Source organism: Pristis pectinata, chromosome 7, assembly GCF_009764475.1.
Source record: "Pristis pectinata isolate sPriPec2 chromosome 7, sPriPec2.1.pri, whole genome shotgun sequence".
Classification (NCBI taxonomy): domain Eukaryota; kingdom Metazoa; phylum Chordata; class Chondrichthyes; order Rhinopristiformes; family Pristidae; genus Pristis; species Pristis pectinata.
In genome coordinates, this window is record NC_067411.1 from 73886140 (window position 1) to 73907463 (window position 21324).

At 38.5% G+C, this 21324-nt stretch overlaps 1 protein-coding gene across 1 annotated transcript in view; it reads right to left on the reverse strand.

Annotated features, from left to right (window-relative positions):
- Positions 1–3687: 3687 nt before the first annotated feature.
- ntrk2a (neurotrophic tyrosine kinase, receptor, type 2a) overlaps positions 3688–21324 on the reverse strand; it is a 189636-nt gene continuing 171999 nt past the window's right edge. The window contains exons 16-17 of the mRNA XM_052020133.1: positions 11444–11602; positions 3688–7729 (exon numbers count right to left, since the gene is read on the reverse strand). Of these exons, the coding sequence (XP_051876093.1) occupies positions 7544–7729; positions 11444–11602 (345 nt within the window). The 3' untranslated portion in view covers positions 3688–7543. The remainder of the gene's footprint in view (positions 7730–11443; positions 11603–21324) is intronic.

Consider the following 21324-nt stretch of genomic DNA (forward strand, 5'->3'; position numbering starts at 1 on the left):
TTCGAGACATCCCAGCCAGGGGAAGCTTGAAGAATAGGAGGAGATTAAATGGAGGTGTTCAAGCATGTGAAGAGTTTTGATAGAATAAGGAGAATTTGGCTAGAATTTCATTCTGGGTCAATGGAATAAATTTTGGAGGCAGAGAATAATATGATAGGGTATGATGATGCCACTACCATCTGGGGATGAACTTCTAGGTAACTGGGGGTTTATCATCCATAAGAAAAGTTGCTGGAAGGCATTGTCTGAAGGGATGGGTGAAACAGATTCAATAGCAACATTCAAAAAGAGAGATGGGTTGTTAAAGAGAAAAGTGTTAATAGCTTTATGGGGAAAATGGGAGAGTAGGATTATTTGCACAGCTGTAGCAAAGAATTCCTGTCAGTGTTCCGGCTTTCTTCATAGTCTGTCATTCTATCATTCGATGACTTTAATAAGTAATAGAATCAATATTCGTGTTGTACCTTGGACACTTTTTGCAAAGTTCTATGTGGAGAATATTTATCCGATATGTGTTTTAAACTGTGCACCAGGCAGTATCTCCAGGATATGGTAGCACTGTGGTTGAGTTACTGGACTAGTAGCTAACTTTGAAGACTTGAGTTCAAATCCCACCACTGTGGCTGAGGAATTTAAAATCAACTAATTAATTATGACTGGAATAATTATCTAGCATCAGGAATACTATCCTTCAGGGAAGAAAATTTTCTATCCATACCTAGTTTGCCTTGAGTGGTTGACTCTTAACTGCAATTTGCGGCACTTAGGGATGGACAATAAATGCTGGCGTGTCAGTGATGTTGACATTCTGTGAAAAGTGAGGCTGATAAGATTTTAGATATTAAGGGAATCAAGGGATATGGGATTAATGAAGTAAAAAGTCAGCTGTGATTTAATTAAATGATAGAACGGGCACAAGGGTCTGAATGGCCTCCTCCTGCTTCTATTTCTAAACAATTACCCCCGAAGGCTTAAGAAGTATTAAATAAATGTTCTGACAGCTTTGCAGCTATTTTTGATTCTAATCAAAAACCTTATAAATCGGGAAAAAAAAGTTTTGCAAAACCACATTACCCACAGCAGAAAAGACTGCTTAATTGATGTCTTTTCCCTTTTGGGTTCTATGTATAATTATAGATCCAGTTTCTTGACTCAGTGCTGCTGATTGGGAAGTCACCCACATTGTCTCTAGCAGTGTACATTCTGGTGTGGCACTATCCAGCATCAAACACAGACAAAGTTGTCTATGAGCTTAGAAAGATGGATCTTTTTTGTAATTTTCACTTTATCCCGTTAATGGAAAGAACTTGTAATCCCATTGCTGCATTTAACAGCACCAGGATTAAGTGGTTCTGCATTTGTTGAAGATGATCATGGATCATTTGCAGCAGCAAGTTAACATTCCTTCCTTGTGTTGCCCTCATTGCTGGCCTGATTTAAAGCAAAGATTGCCCTATGTGGAATCAAAGAAAGCTCAGCATGTTATATTGATGGAACGTGGATATTTTTACAAAATTTAGCAAATTTCTCATGCAGTCGGTATTTCTGTTAATGCTAAAGCAAAATACTTCTGCTGCTGGCAAACTAAAATAAAAGCAGAAAATGCGTGGAACAGTCAGCAGGGCGGAGTCTTCTGATCAAAATTACCAAACAAAATGTTAATTGTTTCTCTCTCCACAGGTGCTGCCTGGCCTGCTGAGTATTCTCACCCAGCATTTTCATGTTTTTTAACCACTGTTAATGATACTTCTATTCAAAGGCTTTCAAATGATTTGTGTATTTTCCATTTTTTAACAGAAGGATCAGCAACACCTCTCACCATCCAGCAACCTACTACAACACTATTTATCAGCACCTATTTTAGTTCTTTTAACTAATCTGTAAGGGCACATGAACTGTAGTTTGTTACAACAAACTTTTTTCAAGAATGAAGCCACCCAAATCAAGATGTTGCTCTTGGTGTTGATGACACTTTCCGATCACTCAGGTGCCCACCAGTAGTGGTCAGTCTCAGGCATGCCTGCCGAAGAAGGTAGCCACCAAAGAGGCAAATAATACAGATAAATAAACCACTCAAAGACCCACTAGTTGACGACCATTTTGGCAGGACTTGGTGGATCATTATCATTACATATACATGAAAGTCCCGGGTGAAATTAATCAGCATGCAATGAGGTTCACATTGAACTGTCTGTTATCTCCATAGATATTTTTTGCAGAGCTGCTATTTGCAGCAACTGGTGTATGTTTATCCAGCCTAATTATTTAGATCTATAAAGACCTACAGTTTGGAAGCTGTTTCAGGTGGAGATGTTTCCTCTTGTCTTGATGGCCAGGCCAGGCTGTCCTCCTCTTTCTGGGGATTTTATGTCTATCCACAGCAGAATGTCACATGCTTGGATGACATTTAGATTGCATACATAGTAGCACCTTTATCTTTGCATGTCACATAAAAATCCCATGGTCTTTTGCCTCTTTCTGGAATAAGTGTAAGTGCATAGTCTTCAAATTCTTCTGACAATTTTGTTTTACTTTAAGCCTTATAGAAAAGAAAAGGGAAAAGAAAGTCCTAGCAGCCTATAATCCTCCATTTAACTTACCTTAGCAGCATCAGGCAATGAACTACTAGTAACAGCCTGCCAGTCTATATTTTGCCCTGTAAGCAGTCCTCTGTATATGCCCCTAAACCAATCAAATTTAATTTTATGTAAATTATATTTTGTTTAAAACCTTAACAAATGCCTTTTGAAAGTCAAGATATGACACAAGTGTTACTTCCCCTTACGTGGATGGCTTGTGACTGGCTTCCTCAGTTCATTGACAACTAAAGATGCAAACTAAATGCTGGCATTGCCAGTGAGGCTCATAACCCTTAAATGAATTGGGAAAAACAGGCTCAGAGTAACACCGACAAAGAATAGCTTTGAAGATGCAGCATTCAGTCCATGATGCACTTCAGTGTCAGTGTAAACTATGGCTTCAAATCCTGGAGTATATTCAACTCAAAGGAACCAGTGCTACCACAGAGCAGAGCATTTCTTTATAAGTGTTTAATCTGGGCAACTGTGACGTGTTGCACTTTGGGAGATCAAATGTAAAGGGAAAGTACACAGTTAATGGCAGGACCCTTAACAGCGTTGATGTACATAGGGATCTTGGGGTCCAAGTCCATAGCTCCCTGAAAGTAGCCACACAAGTTGATAGGGTGGTAAAGAAGGTGTATTGGCATACTTGCCTTTATTAGTCAAGGCATTGAGTTCAAAAGTCAGGAAGTTATGTTGCAGCTTTATAAAGCTCGGGTTAGGTCGCATCCGGAGTATTGTATTCAATTCTGGTCACCTCATCATAGGACTTTTGAACTCAGTGCCTTGACTAATAAAGACAAGTATGCCAATACACCTTCTTTACCACCCTATCAACTTTATGTAGGGCACCGAACTTTCAAAGGGATCCCAGAGTTCAAACAAAATAAGTAGCATGTGAGACCATGCGGCTCATATAATGTGTTAGTTTCATCAATTTGTAGCTATGTATATAGCAAACAAATATTAGCTTTCTGGTGTGAATTACCTTCCCAGATTAACATTTGATCTAAATTTATTATTAACAAATCATCAAATACAATACTTTTCTGATGACAATGTTTATTGTAAGACAGAATTTTTCCATTGAATTTGTTGTATCACAAGTAACTTTCCATTTCAATTTGAGAAACTGGTCACATTTCAACATACAAATATATAACACAGGTACTTAGGCATCATCTAAAAATCAGCCAAGTGCTACACAGACCATTCAAGAAATAAAAGTGTACAACAGACTGCAACAGAAAATAAAAGCTAAGGCTCCAGCAATAGATGCCATGGGTCTGTTTGTGTAACAGGCTGTTTAAAACCAGACGTTCAACTTGTATAGTGATTTCTGTGGAATTAGTGATCTTCCCAGCTCCACAGGATTCCACATGTTGCTGTGGAATTCCATTGGAATCGCCTTGCCCGTTAACATAATGCACTAGCTGGCATTATGCTGAATCTGCTGGATTTCCAGTCCTTACCAACAATAACGAAGATGAGGCTGAGTGTAAGAACTGGCCGGGCCTCTGAGCTATTCCACTGGTTAGGCACTGCCCAGCTTCTGTACCATGGAAATGGACTGTCTGCTACCCACTCCCACCCTCTTATTCCTACCCCAGAGTTTCTGAACCCCAGCATCTGTGCAGTTTTTGGGAAAGACACAGACTACAAGAATGTCATCAGAGATTTTTCTTTTTTAGGAGAAATTGAAAAAGATAACTGGAACAAACTTAAAGGAGGAAAACAAAATATTGAACATCGAGCTGAATTTAAAAAAAACACCAGGTCACAGTTTCAGTTCCAGGAGATAGGTACATATTGTCTTTGTAAACTAGATGGGCACAAAACTCTCTACTTTCTCAATGCTGTTGAAGCGACAAGTAATTTCAAATGAAGGGTGGATTGGTCTCCACCTCCAAGAAATGATTTAAAGTCACAAAATCAAGCTGCAATATCCACTGACCTTCAAAACCATGTCAGAAAAAAACAACGCTGATTCACATTGGGCCTGTGTTTGGCCTTGATTGGAAGCCATGCCTGATATTGTCACTTTAATGTAAGTGAGTTCTCTTTTATTTATTCACCATGTTCTTTCACGTGCCTGTCTCTTGCTTTCTTTCCCCACCCCAAATCTAATCGAATATACAAAGCAAAGAGTAAGATCACAGGACAAGATTGTAATCATTGCTTAAGTTTTTTCATGCTCTCTGGTAGAAGCAGTAGTCATTCAAAGAAAAACACATTCTCTCATTGCCTTGGTCCTACTCTTGCTTCCCAATACATTAACCTTTCTAAAATGTTTAAATCATTTAATGTAAAGCATGGCATCTGTCAGTAATGAACCTAAAGCAGTGCTGCATCATGGATGTCACACTTCAATATCTACGGAATTCACAGAAATGATTCATTGAATTTATCTTATTTACTAATTTAATTTAAACCACTTATAACAAACATATGTCATTGTTTATGCCCACAAAGTATTTTGAGATTTCAACAGTAAATGTTCAGTATTAAGGACTTTTCTTCATCTGTCATTTATGTTCACATGAATTACTACTTAAAAAAGAACAAGTAAAAGTAGCGTTCAGCATTGTGTAAGAAAAAGTTGGAATTTTATCAGCTTAACAGCTAATATATTCTTGATTGGCATCAACACTTCAAATGGCCAGAAGTTCTGACCTTCTCAAAAAGCGTCCTCCTTGCTGTATTCAAGATTATAATACAGTAAGCTGAAATTTACAACAAAACTCACTGAGTTTTTGGTCTTGGTACATCTGTACTAAGATTGCAAAATAGTATAATTGTCAGTAAATCTAAAAGCAGATGAAAGGCACATCCTCCAGATCATAGAAATGAAAGAATATTGGAACATAGAAACAAGAATAGTCCATTTAATCCCTCAAGCTGTTCCATCATCCAATGGCCTATCTCTCCCTCAATTCCCTTTGTCCTCTTTTGTTCCATTTCCCTGATGCCTTTGCTAATGAAAATACACAGATCTCAGACCATGCATTGGATCATCTCGCTAACATCTGGAACATTAGGCTACCCTTCACATCCAAGCAGTGTTTAAATCATTTTTATATCTCTCTGAAGTACTATAACTCTGGTAGATAAGAATTCAATTTAATGAACTTGTCAAATATCAGATGAATAATAGGCACAAAAGAAAATATACAACAGAATTCTTTGGTGATTACATGTAATGAAGCAAATAGCTAAAAAAATGAAGGTGCAATTAGTAACTTATTTAGAAAAATAAAATATACAAAATGAAGCAAAAAGCATTAAATTATTAAATATTTGGCCATAATTTTTTTTAAAAAAGCATTAATGGTGTTCTGTATTGATCTCCTTTAGTTATTTTGAGAAAATGGGAGAACAGATAAATCCTAAGAGCAATCCGTGCTTTGTTGCCAAATGCAGTTACAAGTTACAACCATGATCCCTCACAGAGGGAGTATGTTTTAAAAAGGAGAAAACGTTAGGTTTTGACAGATCAGGTGCTTATTTTAGCATGAACTTGTCAAACAGATATGAAATCTACCCCACGGTTCCCCAACATCATCTGATAAGTGAGATTTATGTGTCAACAAGCTAGGCATGAGCTATCAACCATGCATCTTGACTGTAATGCACCCAAGATTACAGTGCATTTCTGTCAGAATATTGTCAGAGCAAAAGAAAATGAAGCAAGCAAAGGATGCTGAGAATGGAGATGCCATAGCAACAAGACAATGAATCTAGTATTAAGTTTTATGTGATGGCTATCATTTGTTAATTATAGTTTCTCTTCTGTCTACCTTAGGGTCTTAATTTCACTGTTTCCTTTCAGATTATATGATCTTTATAAGTTTCTCAATTTCTCTGAATTTCTAACATCCCATCATACTGCAAAAGCATAAGGCCATGTCCAGCAGCTAATGACCTCCAATAGGGTTTCTAATTAAATATATGTAACACCATTATGGATAACATCCTACATCTAAAATGTGTACAAGATATGAGCGATCATTTGTACATACAGTATGATATTAGCATCATGCACAATTATATTTCGCTCACATACCAAGGGGGGAAGATGTTTTAGGATAAGTATATTTTCTGATGTTTTGCCTAGACAACTACAAGTGCTGTGTTATTAAAGTCAATCACCTTTAGTATTTGACCCTGAAATTAATATTACAGTGAGCTCCAGCCTGAAGCTCATAAAGCTATCTGGAGACCACATTCACATAATTATAGTCACACATTGTTCTAGACGCCCAGTTCAGAGCAAACTGTTGTATTGCACTTGCTTCTTTGTGAGACATGTCATCCAATGCAAATAAAAGAACAAAAAAGCAAAAAGCCAGGAAAGGTTTCTGTATAATGGGGTGGCTAGATGTTGCCATGTTTCAAGGACAAGTTTAAGAAGTCCATTGGCAAAGTTGAAGCCTATTACATTACCAGTATACAGTGAAACATGATATTATGCCTTCCTTCTCCGAATTAAGATTGTTTCTCATAAACCTCGATACTTCCTCTATTTCAGATAATATTTATTCATGGACTGCAGCATTGGTGTAGTTGAATGAACATTTTTTTCCTTTCTTTGTTTTGCAGCTGAAAGTTTATGATTCACAGTCATCTGTTCTTCCCTTTTTTCATCCAAATCAAAGGCAAATCATTAGGAGTCATTGTTAATTGCAGTGAGGAATTTTGACTGTCTTCAGCAGAATAACCAGTTAGATTAAGGCCTGCATCTAGGCAGAGTTACAAATGAGCAAAAGCCAGATCAATTTGAGAGAGAATATGATAAAATTCAAAGTCAATAGCTTGACTACAAAGGGAGAAGTTTTGACGTTTTGCTCTTTAAAACTTCTTCTCATTGCTATTAATACTGTCAGGGATCAGAGCACGTTTCTTCGAAATGCAGCAACAATCTCGCACACACACAAGCACGCCTACAATTGTCAAAGTGAGGCTTAACCAAGGATATCCAGATATACGGGAGAGGCCTTTGCCAAAGTCTGGAGAAGACTGTGAATTTCCTTGATGTTGAGCCTCATGTGTGGTTCACGCTGCCAGCAACCAAGCATCAGGTCATACACCTCTTTCGGGCAGGTTCGAGGGCGCTGCAGGACACGGCCTTGTGTGATACATTCGATGACCTGTTAGCAGCATCAGAGAACATTAGGATAAGCAGCAGCTTTGACTTTGCTACGTGATGGTTGTATTGTCTGCAGACTATTTTGTGTTGTTCTTCACCAAGGCAAGTAACAAGGATGCAGCTACCAACAAACCATCTTTTATTGAAAGTAATAGGCACCTAACCAACATCAGAGCCTGGTATGATAATACTTCAAAAGTTATACCATATTGTATGCACAGTTTTTAAAGCTGCACTCACTTTCATTTATACTACTCTGTTTCCCCTTAAAAAAATCTAAACTATATCTTAAATTTATCATCAGTTAACTATCAATATATCTAAGAGACATTGATATACACAGTTCTTAGATTTACCTAACCATAAATTTACTCATTCCTTTAGTCCTCTCAACTACAACTAAGCTAAACTGACTTTCTCATTAATCACGTCTCCAAACATGCTTCATGCAGACTTATCTCATATCCGGTATAATAACTGTTACCTTGACTATGTATAATCATGAATACATTGCTACATTGCGTATTTTTCTAAACATGAACTGCAACATTAACTGTAATAAAGGACCATAACACTTAACTATCCCAGCAGTTTTCAAATATTACTAAAGACCATAAATCCAACCATCAATTTTTAATTTGATTCCTTGTTAAGGCTCCACATATTCATGTTTCTGCTATGATTCTCTTTTGCATCTTGACTTCCAGTGGGCACTAAATGTTTTCCCTTTCCTGCTGTCCATATTCAAATTAATATTATTCAAATCACCACTCACCTTCCCTCTTTAGATTACTTACAATGCTGACAATTTGACTATCACACTTTTCAGGCTCTCTTAGCACACCTTGGCTGCATTGTATTGAGTTGACATCAGCAAGTTCAGTTTAGGTGTAACACTACACATGGGATCTTCAGTACTCTTGAAATGCTGCCAAAGTACAGTACTGTACATCCCTCCCTTAAGGCATTCAGTTCAACCTGAGCTTGATTCAGCCCACTCAGTAACTCCATAAACAACAAAAGTCTTTTTCAATACTTGTGCAGTTTCATCCACTGCAGTAACATTATCTGACCTACTTGAAATGACTTTACTACAATACCTGAGCCTCTCCCCTTCTACCTTATCTGTCGATCCCTGCAATGGCATAACTGCCACCCGACTACTTTGATTAATGTGAAGAATGCGTCCGGCTAACTTGTTAGAGATTTTGATGAAGTAATAGAACAGCTTAACGTGGAAAACGGTACTGATGTGGTACAGATGGACTTCTAAAAGGCATTTGAAACATCATGGGTGCAGGAAACAGAGAGTAGCAGGGAAAGGCTATTTTTCAGCCCGGGGGTGGGGGGGGGGGGGGTGGCGGGTTGGGAGGGAAGTACAGTGGAATTCTCCATACCAGGACCACTGCTTTTCTTAATATTAATGATTTGTAATTGGGTGTACAGGGCACAATTTCCAAATTTGCAGATAACACAAAACTTGGAGATGTAGTGAAGGAGGATAGCACTAGTCTTTAAAGAGGTACAACCAGGCTGGTGGAATAGGTTGATAGGTGGTAGATGAAATTTAATGCTGAGAAATGAAAAATGTTACATTTTCAGAGCAGCTGGAAAGGTATCTGAATGGAAAGGATTTGCCAGGGTATGGGGGAGTTTGGGAGAATGGACTAGTTGGATTGTTTCTACAGTCCGAGTGTCCCCTTTTGATTCTCATTATCTGTTAAACTTGTCCCCTACTTTCCAAACAGATTGTGGACTCTTCCTCTGATCTGCTTGTTGTTGGGGACTGCAAATGTTTTCATTGCTCTGAAAATGATAAATCATTGTCCAAATGATACTCTGAACTTAGATGGCTCATAATGCTGTCTTTTACTTTGGGGCAATTTATCATGGTCTACTTTTTGGTTCACTAGATATTTTACACTTCCACCATTGTGGTGGCTACTGTAGATGTTTCAGTCTGTCCAGTATTTGTTTTACTTGTTCGCATCATGGATTGGCTAATATCCAAACCAACAACACTGCAAACTCATGCCTTTTGTAATGGCTCTTAGATCCTCTTGACGGGGTGGCACGGTAGCATAGCGGTTAGCATAACGCTATTACAGTGCCAGTGATCAGGGTTCAATTCCCGCCACTGTCTGTAAGGAGTCTGTACGTTCTCCCCGTGACTGCGTGGGTTTCCTCTGGGTGCTCCGGTTTTCTCCCACATTCCAAAGACATACGGGTTAGTAGGTTAACATGGATGTAATTGGGCGGTGAGGGCTCGTTGGGCTGTTACCATGCTGTATAAATAAAGTTTTAAAAAATATCTCAAAAGGTGTATTCTTCATTTATCTCCTCATAATATGGAGAGTCCCTCCTGCATGCATGTCCTACCCTGTTTTGCTGTGCCTCAAAAGAAAGTGTTTGAGGTACTGACAATGCACATAATAGTCTATAGCAGACTGATATGCAGCACAGATATACACGTATCATGCTATTCTCAACTAACAGGGTGGGTTTAGATGTACTGCCATCCTCCTCTTCAGGTATGCAAATAACCCCATTCAACCTACCAGTGTAGATGATACCCCAGTAGGACTATTCCACACATTTGTTGCCTTGAGTCTGAGGCAAACTGGGGGAGGGGCGACCGTCTTTGTCAGAAGACACCTTCTTTTGGAACTTGCACACCACATGGTACAAAAAATTCATAAAGGTATATTCACATACATATATACCACAGCTGATAAGTAATTTGGTGACATCAATGCTAAGTTTGATGCCTGCAGCCATGAGGCTGGGCATGTTGTCTGTTCCTAGTTTGTCAACAATACCACAGTAGTCAGTTGTCAATAAATACAAGAGCCTTCCCTTTTCATCAGTTTTCCATTATCCTGATTGAGGATGTTATGTTGCCTGCTCAGTACTTCCCCATTTAACCAAGGCTGGATAGTGAAATGAACTAATAGTAATCAGGCCTGAATCTATCCTTGCTCCCTGGTACAGGAATGTTTGGTATTGTTGAACTATCCTTTATACTTTATTATTTTCTTTCCCCAGAATGATTTTTTTTCTAATTCCATCCACTCCTAAATCTTTGCAGGAAATCAAAGGTACTTGACAGGGTTGACTCAAAGTTGATATTTCCATGTGCTATTGTGACCGGAATTAGGGGTCACCATCTCGAAAAAAAGGGACAGCCATTGGGGCAGAGATGAGAAGTAATTTCTTCAACTGGCAGGTGGTAGATCTTTGGAATTCTTCACCCGAGAGAGTTATGCTCAGTTGCTCAGTATATTCAAGAAAGAGATCAATAGATTTTTAGATATTAAAGTGGAAGAAGGGATGTGGGATTAATGTAGGGAAGTGGTACCATGTTATTGAGACCAAGTGAGCTGGGGAGGCAAATGGCCTACTTCTACTTCTATTTCTTCTGTACATTTTATAGTCAGAATAAGACTATTACATACCTGCTCTTATTTACACTGTTCACTAACATCCAAAGGGCAAATTGTGGGTAGATTCAAATCCAGAAGTAAATATTCTGGAAGTGTTCCCATTGCTATCCATTAAATACTGGCTATCCTACTATTTTCAGATATCACAAGCAACAAAATCCACCATATTTCAGGTATATGAGTAAACAGAAAAACTACTGTAGAAGCTGTTGTGCTGCATTGAAAAGTTGAATTAAATGACAATTATTTTTTGACTGTAGTTTTGTACAAACCTCATTATTTGACAGCTGATACCAGGGTTGTTTTCCATAGGTAAAGATCTCCCATAACACCACACCCAAACTCCAGACATCACTCTCAGTGGTGAATCTCCTGTACATAATACTTTCAGGAGGCATCCAACGAATTGGGAGCATTGTGTGGCCACCAACCTGAAGGGGAAGGAAATGAAATGTCAACATACTTGAATGAATGAATAACACAGAAATAATTGCATCCGAAACAGAGGCTTGGAAATATTGTAGTACTCTCATAGGATTGAACTGAAATAAATACCATATCAGGACAATTCCAGGTATTTGGACGATAATTTTAAAAATCGACGAATTTTGATGTACGTCACCTTAACACAAGAACATAAAAAAAAGTAGCAGGAGTAGGCCACTCAGCCCCTCAAGCCTGCCCTGCTATTCAATATGATCATGGCTGCTCCTGGTCTCAACTCTTCTTCTGCTTCAGTTCCCCATAGCCCCCAATAATAAATGCATTATGTTTAAACAGGTTTTCTGACCCTTCTCAATTTTACAAACCTCACTTCTGACATTCTTCTGGTTTTAACAGTTCTGAGTAATCCATAAAGTTATTAACCCTGGAAGGCATTTATCTTATTAAAATTTTTTGCGCAACTGCATAAGGTCTTACACATGTCTGGAAATACTAAATTCTCAATACAAGAGCAAAGAAATGGGTTGAAGTTCACACAACCAAACAATATCACTGCAAGTTGGATATCAACATTGGTAATAGCCAGACTGACCAGTTTTGTCTGAAGAAGCGAAATCAAAAAATGATAAATTTTCTGTATTTCTCCCATTGACTAAAACAAACACATTTGTCTTTGCTATGGGTCTGAAACAAACATGATACTGATCATGACAACCTTGGATTAGTATCAGAGCATTGTTCCGCATGTACTGATCCTCCCTTGTTGTAACAAGAATAGATGGGTTTCAATAATAGCATTTTATTGGAAGCAGAACATGCAAAATCTGGAGAAGATAGCAGTCATTTGGCTTGCTTAGAAGTGGTCATAAGAAAATAAACAATCATTTTTATGCATTAGTGGCAATGTATACACATAATACAGACATTTTTTTATAATTTTCCTTGCTTCACCCACTTTAATTACTCATATTACTGTTTCCATTGTCAGCTGAAAGTTATTGGCCAATTGCCCTCAATGTAGACATTCCATAAGTATTTAAGGTGGGGGGTGGTGGGGAGGGAAATTTTGTCTGTTTCCCCATTTGATAAATTAACAGTTAGAACTGGGGTTTTGACTGAGCTTCTCATTTGGTACTTAATATATTGTGTTTGAATTGTCATGAATTTAGAACATTCAATTAAATCAGTGGTGAAAATTTGAAACACAGTAGATTTCAAATTGTGTTTGAAATTTGTTTGCATTAAGTGGCAATGCAAAGATTTTTTATACTGATGCCACAACCTTCCCAAAAGAATCTCATTATTTGTTCAAAACACAAGAAAGTATATCTGTGGCCACAATTGCAATATTCAACTGTCCACCGAAATCTGTTGTAAATAGATTGTAGTTAAGTAAATGCAAGAACATCTCTTTGATGAGTGATTACAAAATATAAATAGGGATGATGTTGTGAATTTGCACTCCAAAGTGTAGCTCTTTACCAAGCAGAAGCAAGAAGAAATATGGGTGGGTTTCCCCTTTACATATCATGTTAAATTAAATGTAGACGGACAACTTTTCTCAGCTTTGAGTTCTGTGAATATTTATCCCATCAACACTGACCATTGGAGAAAATTCATAAATTAAATCTTGCCCTAAAGCATAAAAAGTTAACCATCGTAATTAATAATACCTGTCTTCTATGTATGTGTGTCTCTTACATTGAATCAAACAAGTGCTGCCCAAAGATAGTATGTTTCTGACCTGGCTGTCCGTGAGCTGCTGAATTTCAGTGGTGGAAACTCCAGATGGAGAATGACCTCAAGCAACTCTGGGCAATTAGCTTGGCTTCAGTCTGCAACTGGACTGGTTGGCTGGCCAGCAACAGGAAGGGACATTTGATGTAATGGCAATGGTGAGAGAGTGAATATTGTCAACTTGAGAATGGACAGCCATTGGTCCTCTCCTAGGTTACTGACTGACTAATCTAAGTAACCCTTTGAAAATCAGTGGCCAGAACTATCAAGTGACATGTCTGAGCTTTCACTATAGCACTCTAATTTGAGTGGCTGCTGCTGCTTTGTGAGTGAGACATCAGCCATTACATGCTTGCATTTGGTTCCTTACGGCAAAGTCTAGGCATCAGCTCTGCGAAAAAGTATCTGAGTACCTTGCCATGTTGGTGCCAGCTTCCTCCTTGCTCCTCTGACACTTTATGTGGGCTTTCTGTCAGGCATGGCAATGAATGAACAACTTGGAATGCAGACTATCAATCTTTTTTAATCACCTGACCCATTCATTTCTATCTAAGTCATCTGGAATAGAACTATTTGGCACCTGCCCCTATCATTTTCTCCTTCTGTGTCTGTCAATCACTTATGCCCTGAATCTGCCACATGCAGATCCTGCCCTATCCTGTCCTCCAAATTACTTGCAGTATTAATGTCTGGTTGGGAGTATGAAATGTCGTGATGGTCTCCCTTTATCTTTTATTCCCTTCCACCATTGCCTGAACAGGTTGCCATCCTTTGGTGTCTGAATAAAAAGGCACAAGGTGGGATTGTGATGGGGGTACAAAAGAAAGTAAGAGTTGCATGCTTATACCACTTGTAGCTTGTAAGTCAGAAGAAAGTTAGGGATAAGTGAGAACTGGAAACAGATTTTGAGGTATGAGAAGAGGATTAGGGACAAGGATACCATATCTTCACAAGATCACAAGACAAGGGAGCAGAAGTAGGCCATTCAGCCCACTGAGTCTGCTCCAAAGAAAAGAAAGGGGAAAAGAAAAAGAAAAAAGAAATGAGAAATGGGGGAAAAAAGTCTGCTCCATAAGCTGAAGGGAAAAAAATCTATTCCTTTCTAGCCCCAATTTCTGGCCTTATCCCCATATCCCTTGATACCTTGACTAATTAGAGACCTATCTATCTCCTTCTTAAACGCCTCCAATGATTGGGCCTCCACTGCTGTACGTGGCAAAGAATTCCATAATTTCACTATGCTCTGGCTAAAGAAACCATCTGTTTTAAACCTGTACCCACTAATTCTAAGATTGTGCCCTCTGGTCCTGGACTCACCCACCAAGGGAAACAGCTTGGCCACATCTACTTCTGTCCAGACCTTTCAACATTCTATATGTTTCTATGAGGTCCCTTCTCATTCTTCTGCACTCCAGTGAGTACAGTCCAATGAGCCGACAAACGGTCATCATATGTAAGTCCTTTCATTCCAGGAATCATCCTCGTAAATTTCCTCTGAACCCTCTCCAACATCAGCACATCCTTCCTAAGATAAGGGGCCCAAAACCTGCACACAGTATTCAAATGAGGCCTCACTAGTGCCCCGTAGAGCCTCATCAACACTTCCCTATTTTTATACACTATACCTCTCGAAATGAATGCCAACGTAGCATTCGCTTTCCTTACTGCCGATCCAACCTGGTGGTTAACCTTTAGGGTATCCTGCACGAGTACCCCCAAGTCCCTTTGTACTTCTGTACTTTGAATTTTCTCCCCTTCTAGATAATAATCTGCCTGTTTATTTCTGTTTCCAAAGTGTACAATGGGACATTTCTCAACATTGAATCTCATCTGCCATTTCCTTGCCCATTATCCTAAACTATCTTGGTCTCTCTGCAGCCTCCTGTCTCTTCAATACTCCCTACTCCTCCACCTATCTTGGTGTCATCCGCAAACTTAGCCACAAAACCATTTACTCCATCATCCAAATCATTAACGTACAAAGTAAAAAGAAGCAGCCCCAACACCGACCCCTGCAGAACACCACTACTAACCGGTAGCCAACCAGAACAGGATCCTTTTATTCCCACCCTTTGCTTTCTGCCAACCAGCCAATGCTTCACCCAATCTATTATCCTACCTGTAATTCCATGACCTCTCATCTTATTAATCAGCCTCTTATGAGGCACCTTGTTGAAGGCCTTTTGAAAGTCTAATACACAACGTCTACAGCCTCTCCCTTATCCACCCTACTGAGATTTCCTCAAAAAACTCCAATAGGTTGGTCAGGCAGGATCTTCCTTCACGAAACCATGCTGGCTTGGACCTATCTTGCCTCGCACCTCTAGGTATTCCATAACCTCATCCTTGAGAATCGATTCTAATAACTTTCCCACCACCGATGTCAGACTAATAGGTCTGTAATTTCCTTTATGCTGCCTCCCACCTTTCAAATACAGTGGAACTACATTTGCGACCCTCCAGTCCTCTGGAACCATGCCAGAGTCTATCGATTCCTGGAAAATTATCACCAGTGCTTCTACAATCTCTAAAGCCACCTCCTTCAGAACCCGGGGAGGCACCTCATCCAGTCCAGGAGACTTATCTGTCTTTAGTCCATTTAGCTTTCCTTGCACCTTCTCTCTAGTAATCTTAACTGAACTCAGTTCCATTCCTTGAGACCCTTGACTATCCGGTATTTTGCTGACGTCCTCCACAGTGAAGACCGATGCAAAGTACTCATTTAGTTCCTCTGCCATCTCTTTATCATTTCATTATAATCTCTCCCGCACCATTATCGATTGGTCCTATTTCAACTCGTGTCTCTGTTTTACTCTTCATATATTTAGAAAAACTCTTAGTATCCTTTCGAATGTTATCTGCCAACTTCCTTTCATAATTCATCTTTCTTTCCTAATGACCTTCTTAGTTTCTTTCTGCAGGTTTTAAAAGTTTCCCAGTCTTCTGTTATCCCACTAATTCTTGCTTCCTTGTATGCCCTCCCTTTTGCTCTTATTTTTGCCTTAACCTCTCTCGTCATCCACATTTGTGCCTTTTTTTCCATTTAAAACCTTTTTTTTTCTTGTAATATATCTATCCTGCATTTTCCTTATTTCTTGGTGAAATTCAATCCATTTCTGCTCTGCCATCCCTCCATGTTAAATGACTTCTGGCCCATCAATGACCATGGACTAAGCAATGGCCCTTCATCTTCTCCAGGTGGATTAGGATATGTGGGCACATCATCCCTCTTTGGTTAGCTCCTCCTAAAGTCGGCGTGCACCACCTCTTTCTGCAAGAGTGGTAAGTCTGTCAGTGTGTCTCGATGGATAACGTGGCTGTCAGGGTTGAATAACAGGCGATCTGTGCGAGCTGAGGCTGCAACAATGCTAATTATTTGAAGATATAGTAGTTGTGAATTTTAGTTCAAGAACTGCATCTAGATCCACGGGACTTCACTATTAACAGTTCCTTCTGGAGCAAACTGTTCCTTCTGCCTCCTCATTGTATATCTGGAGAGCTGTAAGTGAGGACTTTGCACCTCCTTTCTACTTCCTCCACCATGACATGCTGTGCAGATTTAGCTGCAGAAGGACTCGTAGCACCTGCTCCAGCTTTAATGCATCTCCCCTTTAAGAGGTACTCAGAAGCTTTAAGTAGCTTTAATCATGCAAGTTGCTAATGACATTGGCCTCCTGCTGATGCATGGAGCCAATAAGCAGCACAGGTATGCGGGCTGCATGCAAAAATCACTATAATTAGTAGGCAGCATGAAGTTAGCATGCCGTTCATATTCTACTCAACAGCAGAGATTAATCACACATCACAATCTCCAAGCCAATCTTCAGGGGCTAGCTACTTAACCCTTGATAATTCCAACATTATATAAGTGAGTCAATGCTATTTTGTTCCAGATAAACAGAAATCTTAATTTAAACTCAGCTATTTCATGACTATCAAAAGTAATTCTTATTGATAGATACTAAGCTAACAAAACATCATTCTCTTTTATTCCATTAAACATAAATGTAAATACAGCAAGATCCTATATATATACAGTGGCCTTAAGCCTTCAGAGAGTGATTAATTGTCAAATGGCTCAAGATTCATTAAAAATTAAAGTCCTGTCTCAGCACTGTTTGTTATTCATAAACCAGCCTGGTTTCAGCAGTTTTTATTGCTTAAAATATTAATGACTATTCTCAAATCCCATGAAAGCTGCCCTTTTGGTATCAGTGCATCAATTATCTTTATTGCCCCACCCACTTCCCAACCACCAACCTAACTCCCATCATCAGCACTATCCTTGCCCTGGTGGTGCAAGGCAGGACTGTTTTCCCAGTTGGCCAAAAGTTCCTGCTTTTGTCCCATTTCCCTTGCTGACTTGGAGACACAGTTTTCAGCCCAGGGGCAATCATTGGTTTTATTGAAGTTTGTAGAAAGCATTAATTTATCAGGTTTTGCTAAATTTAACACTCTCTGCTTCACGTTTTTCTTTTGCCCTTTTCTGCCATCCAAAACTGAAAGTAGATTGGACTTTCGATTGTTGAGCTGTAAATGACCGCAGTTACACTTTGAATCAGCGCCAGGAAGCAATTTGATTTTTATCAAGCATATCTGAGTTTGCCTGCTGCTGAGTGACCACATCTTTACTGATAACATCAAATAAATCACAGTTTTAATGGAAGTGGAGCACATGTTATGTACTAAGTATCATCGTAAACGATATCAGGAAATCACCAAATTTCTTATTTGCGGCAATTTAATTGAGTTTGGAAAATTAATTTACAGTTAAGGAAATGTAGCATTTCCAGCCTAATTTATCTTTGTTACCAGTAACTGGCTCTGCTCATAATGACTGCAAATGTTTGAAAATTACTCTGGAGCCATTCAGCATGAGTGTCAGATGGTGATGATGTGGGTGTTTAAATACTTCACTGTTCGAATCAGCTCAATGTCAGGTCACTAATGTAATGCCTTGGGAGAAAGCCACAGTATTGGTTCCAAATTTCACACAGTTTATACTCTGGCTTTAACAGTGTAGCAAGTCTGGCCTGAGAGGAAACCTGTTTTAGGATCACATCATCAAGATGAGAACTTCTCAGATAGTTAGATAATATGTTGACAGTCACCAATGAAAAGTGACATTCAACTTTGAACCAAGGGGTGAATGCTCAGCATGAAGATTATGAGATCTGGACATTTGTAAAAGTAGGTACTAATTACAGCAATACAATCCATTACAGGGGCCTCTTTAAACTAGCAAATTTGCAAACACCCCATCCTTTACCATTATTAAGCTATAGTGGATCAGAAAAGTTTATTCATTCAACTGTTTGTACTCATAATTCATTCTGTTGGATGAGCAAATGTAGCAGCAGGCAAGGATTATGACAGCAAAATAGCAAATCGATGTACTTGAGCACAGAAATTCATATATATCATAATGATGCCAGAGACCAAGGATACCCATTTGCCATCTGAGGGAAGTGTGACATATGTAGAGACTATAATGACTGTGAATCTAATAGCAGTCCTGGAAGAAATTGTATTAATTAAATACTTGGAAATGAAAAGGATAGTTCTTCTGGTTCTTGCAACAAATGACAGTTAGTTGCTGCTTCTTAACCTTAAGAAGATTTCCAGCCCATTGTTCAAAATGCTACCACAAAAATATAATTTGTCCCTTGACAATATTGAGGATGATGCAATTATGTTACCACATATACATATGGGACATGGTCTATCTGAAAATGAGCAGCACCTTTTCTAAGGAGGTGGATGTATCTAAACTCAAACATTTCATATGTTCAAACAAGTAGCAAACCAAGAAGTGTATGAATTTTAATCTCTTTGGGATTAAAATTTGGTTTGATGTTGGTCCCAGTACAAATGCAGTACAAAATAGACACAACATAAATGCTGCCTTAGTTTTGTTGCATGTTTGTTGTTGAAGTCCACTTGTGACTCTTCAGTGTACTCATTGATTTCCTTCATGAGGATGCCAAAGGTCACTCTAGACCCTTACTCCTGGAATGGTGCAGCACACCATGATGGAAGGCTTTATTTGCACATCAGGAAGACAGCACATATTTCCACACATCTAATTGCATATCATCCCTCATACTGGTTCCACTATTCAATAAGAGGCAATCACTCTAGTGTTTGATCTCCGTATTCTTCGATTTCCTTCGTATCCAAAGGTCTATTGATTTCAGGTTTGAATATTAACAATTAGTGAGCACCTATAGCCTTCTTAAATAAATACCTGAAAGATTTATAATGAATGAACAGAAGAAATTTCTCCTCATCTCAGTCCTATATGGCCACATAGGACTGAGATGAGGAGAAATTTCTTCTGTTTGTCGATTGTAAATCTTTCAAATAATGAGAGACTTTGCTGTCTTATTCTGGATTCTCCAACCAGGAGAAACAGCACCTCAATATCTATCAGCCCCTCAATCTCAATATCAACATCTGTTCTGTCTTTTCAGACTCACAAGATGAGATCATCTCTCTTACATCTGAACTTTAGTACAGGACATTCTACTCAATCTTCCCTTATTAGACAAGAGCTTCTCCCAGCAGTCAATCTATTTAGTCCGCTTATCATTTTTAACTTACTTGACAATTTTGATTTATCTCAATTAGGTCTTCTGTTTTCCAATGAAATTGAACCTATGGTCAAAATTTAATTCCCTAATTGTATGATAAGAAATACAATATATGTGTTTCTTTGTTGTTACAAATGATCTTTTTTGTTTTCTTTTTTCTAATCATAGAATTAGTTTATGTCATGCTTTCCCATGTTTGAAATGAATTAACCTCAAAGAATATGGAAGGACATTTGATAAGTCCCTATTCTCTAGACATTAATTGACCTTTTAGCCTGACTTTCTTTGCAAATGACACTTCTGCAAGATCTATGGAAAATTATTCTTAATTTATCAATAATACACTTGGCCTGTATTTAGTACACATTATGAAAACTGAGGAGCTCAGGAGTGGAAAGAATTGTCTGTGTCAGGTTCCAGTTAGCACTTCTGGGCTGCAAGCCATTTTGTGCTGAAATCATTAGTTAGAGCTTCAGTTTTCAAAAAAACAATTTCTCCCAAACAATGTATGTAAGACTGGTTCAGGTCATCCCACATTGAGGTAACATTTCCACACCTTGCCAGTAAAAACAATTACCATAAAACTCAATGTAAAATAAATTTTACAGGAAATGTTTGCGTTGTGCATTTCCCTTCTTCTGTGCTTTATGAGTCTCAGCAGGATTTAGTCTTAAAGAGGTAATGTCACCTCAATATAAAGCTATCAGGAAGGTGTGATTTGTGGAGCTGCCAGAAGGATTCTGCTCCAAAGCTCTACTTAAAATTTAATATGCACACCACAATGCTAAGTTACCGTTGCATACGTAGGATATCTGGAATTAAATCTGAGGAAATCATCATGGCAACTGAGTTGGAAAGTCAATAACACTGCTTCATGAACACAATCATTGCAGGCTTCTCTTTTCATTATTCAGCTGCAATATCTTACAATACAGACATTTAAACTCAGACTTCTGTTTTTAAATTGATGGACTTGAACACATGTTTGCCTCAAAATTTCTCCCTGGTCAATGATGCTAAATGTGATATATAGTTGCCTTTACATTGTGTATTTAGTATTACTGAACAAGAATGAATTTCCAGATAATTATAAACCCTAACTCACATAATTCTAATATGTAAACTAACTCATAGGTAATCAGTTAACAGTATTTAATCTCTTAATTAGCAATAACCTGATTGCAAATTACCCATGTAGAATGTTAACGTTTGTTATTTATTTTAAATGATGTTGTTATTATCTCAAGATGTGAAATGGAAAGAAGCCGCCAATGGCTGCAAACAAAAATATGCTTCCCTATGGCTCTATCCCTACACCCAGCCCAAGCATCTAGTAGGAAAGGACTGGGTACTGGGGAAGTGAAGGGTTAATTAAAGTT